The 6,000-nt window shown below is 38.0% G+C and overlaps 1 protein-coding gene across 1 annotated transcript in view; it reads right to left on the bottom strand.

Moving 5' to 3' along the window:
• Positions 1-6,000, bottom strand: part of Supt3h (suppressor of Ty 3 homolog (S. cerevisiae)) — a 244,295-nt gene that overhangs the window by 61,747 nt on the left and 176,548 nt on the right. Inside the window, exons 7-8 of the mRNA XM_013019032.1 lie at positions 1,735-1,847; positions 892-999 (exon numbers count right to left, since the gene is read on the bottom strand). Coding sequence (XP_012874486.1) covers positions 892-999; positions 1,735-1,847 — 221 coding nt within the window. The remainder of the gene's footprint in view (positions 1-891; positions 1,000-1,734; positions 1,848-6,000) is intronic.

The raw sequence follows: 6,000 nt of genomic DNA, 5'->3' as shown, positions 1-6,000 counted from the left end.
AAAAAAAAAAAAAAAAATCTCCATGGGCTGGGAATGTGTCTTAGTGGTAGAGTGCTTGCCTAACATGCATTAAGCCCTGTGTTCAGTTCCTCAGTACCACATACATGGAAAAGGCTGGAAGTGGTGCTGTGGCTCAAGTGATAGAGTGCTAGCCTTGAGCAAATGAAGCTTAGGGACTATGCCCAGGCCCCAAGTTCAAGCCCCATGACTGGCAAAAAACAAAACAAACAAACAAAAATAGCTCACCACAGGTAACATCTCTAAAACCTAAGTCAGATCAGAAAACGATAGGACTTTTATGTGCAAGGGCCAATCTAAAACCTGAAGACAAATGGAGCCAGGCCTTTCTAAATCAGTTTATGGATGAATCAGTAAATGAAATGGGAAGCTATTAATAAAGGACAGGAATCATTATATGAACAATAGTCAGTTTCCCTCTCTCTCACTCAGACTCTGTCTCTTAGTACTGGGGATAAAATGTAGGGCCTTTATATCCTAGGCAAGTGCTCCACCACTAGCTATAAACTCAAACTCTTTCATCTTTGAGAAACAAAGAAATAAATAACTTTTTCCAATATTATTTAGTTACCTAAACCAGTTGTTCATTTTCCATGGAAACAAGGAATGTTCTGAAACCACTTACCTTTCATTAAAAGGCTAGGAAAGCCAAATGAAGGGAAGAAAAGGTTAAAAAAATCAGTATATTAAGTGAACTATCATGGCCTAACACACAGTAAATACTCAATAAATACTTATTTGAATGGACAATGTATAAAGATTCTTTAACTGTAGATTGTATATTCTTACGTTTTTTTCAAGGAACTATTAATGTAAACACTAGATATGTCACAAAATCTGCCAGTGTGCTGAAGCTGATTTTCCAATACTTACCTCAGAAGAGTTGTAGTACTGAATGAAGGTTGCAGAAATGGCATGGCTGAAGGGATCCCCAGCCTTGGTTACCATGTCCTGCCTCACAAGTAGAGCCAGATCCACCAGCTACAAGATCAGAGTAGTGAAAATAAAGTCACACAATTGGAAATACTCATTAATGGCACTGAAGTGGCAAGCCTACAGGCAGGATGTTGTGAATGGCATTGATAATACTGGTGGCTCAAGATCTGCACTGTGGAGAAGAGCACAGACCACACATGGACCTATACATGAACACAAATGACATATTTTGACTGTAGGGGAGTGGTTCTCAAAGCCTATTTTATAATAACTAGGGACGAGTTTTAAAGTACTGATTTCTGGGCTTCAAGCCCAAGATTGCAGCTCTGTAGGTCTGCTCTCAGGGGTCGTCTGGGGGTTCTCGTTCTGAATGTGAACCAAGGAGATGCTGACGCTCGTGGCCCACAGACCACACTTGCCGAACTCTGCTAGAGGGCAGAGATCCCAGACCAAACTTCAAGCACTTGGGAGAGCTCACATTCATACAAAGGCAGTTTTCAAAGCCATGAAAGAATCTCTAAAGTAGAGATTAAGTTGAGGACTTAAAAGAAAGTTGGCATTCCATTCCTGCTTAGAATAAAGCTGCCAGAAAGTCTTTCTTGTACCCTTAAACTCATCAGCACTAAGGAAACAGAGAAATGTAACCAACTAGGAAATGAGGCAGGTATCACAGTACAGAGCAGACTGTTCTCATCCTACACAGAGCATAGGTGGAAGGCAGGACTGACCGTGGACAGAGCTGAGTAGAAACTAGCTTGATGGATAGTTTAGCATTCTCACCTGTGCCACAGTCTCATATGCCAAATAGGCTAAAATTTCCATCGCAATAACATTGGGCTTTATCTCCATGCTGCCACAGTCCAGCCAGTCTCGAAATTTCGAAGCTTTTTTTGCTAGTCATTAAAAAAAGTGGAGAAATTCAAATAAGTTTTCTTTCATTTATTTGAAAATAGAGATTTATTTCAGTATTAAAGAAAACTACTAAAAATGAAAAGGCTTCAATTTTATTTAGGAGACTAAGATTCAGGTTCTTATCTTGTTATTTGGAAAATGATATAACTTATGAGGGTGATGTATTTTAAGTTCTCTTTCTTCTATTTGAAATTTTTAATTGTTATGATAAAGATGGTCTACAGAGGGGTTACAGTGACATAAGTCAGTAAAGAGTAAATTTCTTTTTGGACAATGTCACCCCTTTCCTCTCTCTCTCGCAGTTCTTCCCTCCCATCCCACCCACAAGTTACACAGTGCATTTTCCACACAGTGTGCAGTGACTACACTGCTGCATTTGTTCACCTTTTGTCCCTTCAATCCTGTGCCTCCCCATATCCTCCCAAAGACATATAAATGAACACACAGAACAAAAAGGAAAGGAAACAAAAGCAGCAAAAAATAAACTCATTTTCATTTTCAATTGTTTTTAATATTATTATTACCTTCAGTAATACAAAGGGTTTTAAAGGGTTTTGATCTTCATACTACTACAATAAAGTGAAAAATTTGTCCTGAGAACTGCATAAAATAATATAAATAAATGCAATGTCTGTGAACTTTTATTACTGTCTAAATTTTCTACTCCTAAGAAACCCAAATTTTATTTATTAATTCATTAATTAAATATGTTGGGGGCATACAGGGATTTAAACTCACATTTACTGCTTCTCACATTGCTTCAGAATGTTACCATTGACTTTAGCTTGCTTTTAAAAGTTGCTTGCTTAGGATAATTTTAAGTTACTCTTGTAGAAACACAAAAGGAGATCAGGGGAAGAACACAGAGAAACTGCATTTCTACTACTTTTCAAAATCTGTTTATTAGTAGAAAAGGCTCAGAGCTATGAATTTAGAATTAATGAAATTAAGTGACAATTAGCCTGATTCAAACCTGTAGTTATATTTCCTCTAATTGTGAAGATGTTCAGACACTTTTTGATTTTTTCTTTCTGGTGATGGGGATTGAACCCAGAACCTAAGCCCTTTACCATTTAAACTGTACCCCTTGTTCTCTCCCCACCCCTTTCTTTTGTGCAAGTACTGGGCTTCAACTCAGGGCCTCAAGCTCTTGCTTGGTTTGCTTGCTACAGCTAGTGTCCTATCATTTGATTTATGCCTCCTGGCCATCTTTTTGCTGATTAAATGGAGATGAAGTCTCCTGGAATTTTCTGTCCAAGCTGGCTTCCAACTGTGATCCTCTGATCTCAGCCTCCTGAACAGCTCCAATGATAGGGGTGAGCCATGGGTATTTGGTCCCTACTCTACTCTGTGTATTGTATTTTAAGAGAGGGTGGTTAAGTTTGCCTCAATCTCTGAATCCTTTTGCTTCTGCATTCCAAGTAGTTAGGTACAGGTGTGTGCCAGATTCGTAAGCCTTCAAAACCAGAGTGACTCCACTCTATATTTACGTTACTTCCCTAGGAACCCCCAACACCTGGCCTTGAGTATATCTCAGTGCTCAACCTGTTTCTTTTCTCCTATGAAATGCTGTCTCATCCCTCTTCTTCATTCACATGCAACCTGCCCACATAGCCAAAGGTCTATTCTCCTACTTTAGCCATCTATTGAAATGATCAGACATCTTTCGTTGGTACTTCTAATTTCTCAGACCCATATTATACATTCTTTGTGGGTGAAGAACATGTATCAAGTCCCCCTGCCTACATAGCAGTTCCATATCACTATGGAACCAAACAACATATGGAATCTTCTATTAAATATCTCTAATCTACAACACTACTAATTTGATACAGGGCTTTCCTTAGACATTACTCATTTAACTAGTGCCCAGATGAAAAAGATTGATAGCAAAGATGTTATCAAATCTATACTTCAAAAAAATCCACTGGTTTTTTTTTTATTAATCTGGACTCTCTGGTCTACAGAATATTTAATAGTAACTCAAAGCATGATGTTTTGATCCATACAGATGGAATCTTCATGGACTCCATATAAAGAAGGGTTTTCTTTTAAATAAATCATAGACAATATGAAGTCCTGTTATGAAAGTACATATCCAAAGCTGTCAAATGTGGCAGAATTATGATAATCCCCCTTAAAGCTTTCTCCCCAAGGTAACCAATCTTCCAAATATCTGACGTGCAACATTCCATCTAACTGGTAAGCTGGAACAGCTCACAAACACTTGTTTAACATCTGTGGAATACCTGTGAAGTTATAGTCAACAGGGAGAAATTTGACAAGATCAATAAAAGGCACTTTATCCACTTTCCGCTCTGACAGGTCACTGGAAACAGATGCACATACCCACTGATTATACTCTGAAATACTTATGTGAAAAGTGGGGAGGAGAAGGATGGTCAGTATTCAGCTCTACCCATACACACAACAGAATGAGGAGCTTCTCGCTAGGCTGTAAGCTCTGAGGATAGAGGGACAAGCATATGTCTTCACCGTTGTGTCCCCCCATATAAAGTAGCATCTGACGCCAGCAGACTCAAGCTCAACGTATGTTTTGTAACACCAACCAGGTTCTTCTAGCAAGGCTTCATAATACAATCCTTCTGGACATACACACATAAGCAAATGCTTAAAATTACTAAATCCCTTTTCCTATAGAAAACAAGATGACATTTACAGTATAATTATTTTATCAGAAGAACATACTGACTTTTTTCTTGTGTGTGTGTAGTTTTTGTTTTTTTCTGTTGTTGTTCTGGGGATTCAACCCAGGACACTGCCCTTGCTAGGCAAGTGCTTTGCCACTGAGCTATAGCCCAGCCCCTGATTTTTAATCTACTATAGTTTTTAGTGTTAAAAACAAAAAAAGTAATAAAATCTAATTTTCATAAGAAAGGCTATTAGAAGACATTAAAGATGATTAGTTTTAGTCAAGTAAAGTGTTGTAGAGATTCAGGAGGCAGAGATCAAGAAAAGCATGGTTGGATGCTAGCCCAAACAGAAAGTTAGCGAGACCCCCATCTCAACCGACTACCTGGGTGTGGTGAGGTATATCTGTAATCCCAAGTACATGAAACGTATAGTAGGAGGATCATGGTCTAAGGCTGGACCCAACTGAAAAACCATTCCAAAAATACCTAAAGCAACCAAGGGCTGGGTCATGGCTCAAGTAGTATAGTGCTTGCCCAGCAAGTTCAAGGCACTGAGTTCAAATTCTAGTACTACCAATAAAAAAAGATTTAGCTTTACTGGGTAATAACACACTAAAATTTTTCCTTTAAAGTGAATTAAATTTAAAATATGATTTGAAAGATAGCTCGATCGCACTGTTACTTTATAAACTGGAGATTTATACTTATAAAAGACGCAAATGCCATTTTTAAACCTAAAAATTATAATTCAGAAACCTTTCATTTGCTGAAATTGCCATGATCTGAAGTGTCATTTACTTAATGCTTTACAGATGTATGATGCCAAATCGTTAGTCAGATTGGAAAGCATATTTATTTAGGGGGGAAAAAAACCTCTTCTAGAACATGCTTTCCCATATATTACTGACATTTTCATGGGGCAGCATTTGAAATGTGTCATCTATTTGCACTTTTTATCATCTACAAATGAAGCTCTTATTTTGTGTTTCCAAGTCAAACATGTTGTTACTCTGCCCACATAATAGGGTTTTGTTTAGAGCCCCATTGTTTCTACAATCATGCAGTCTGGGGCCATGTGCAACTGTGTCATATTACTAACTGGACTTTTCATCACACTTTCTTGACCTCTACCCTGAGAGAGCTTTACTCACCACTGAACTACTGATATGAGGATGGTCTGCTACACAATCCAGCCACTATCCTGGGGCTTTCTGCACATTTAATAAGCTGGTACTCAGTTTTATCACGAGGTTATTAGTATTCTGAATATGAACTAATGAAGTTAGCCAATGCAAAATGCATGCCACAGCAGGAGGCTGAAGACAAAAATGGAAGATGTGTTCTTTGAAGTCATGAATGTGCACAAAGAGAGATTTGGCATTTATAATTAATACTGGGGTCTTTCAAACATTATTTGTAGACCAAGTAGATAGCAATAACCATGTAAATGTGATCAAGAAAGTAGAAAAGAAACTGAAAT

The sequence above is a fragment of the Dipodomys ordii genome, unplaced genomic scaffold (assembly GCF_000151885.1).
Source record: "Dipodomys ordii isolate 6190 unplaced genomic scaffold, Dord_2.0 Scaffold44, whole genome shotgun sequence".
Taxonomy (NCBI): Eukaryota; Metazoa; Chordata; class Mammalia; order Rodentia; family Heteromyidae; genus Dipodomys; species Dipodomys ordii.
Note: the sequence above shows the minus strand (reverse complement) of the source record. Positions and strands in the feature narration are given on the sequence as shown.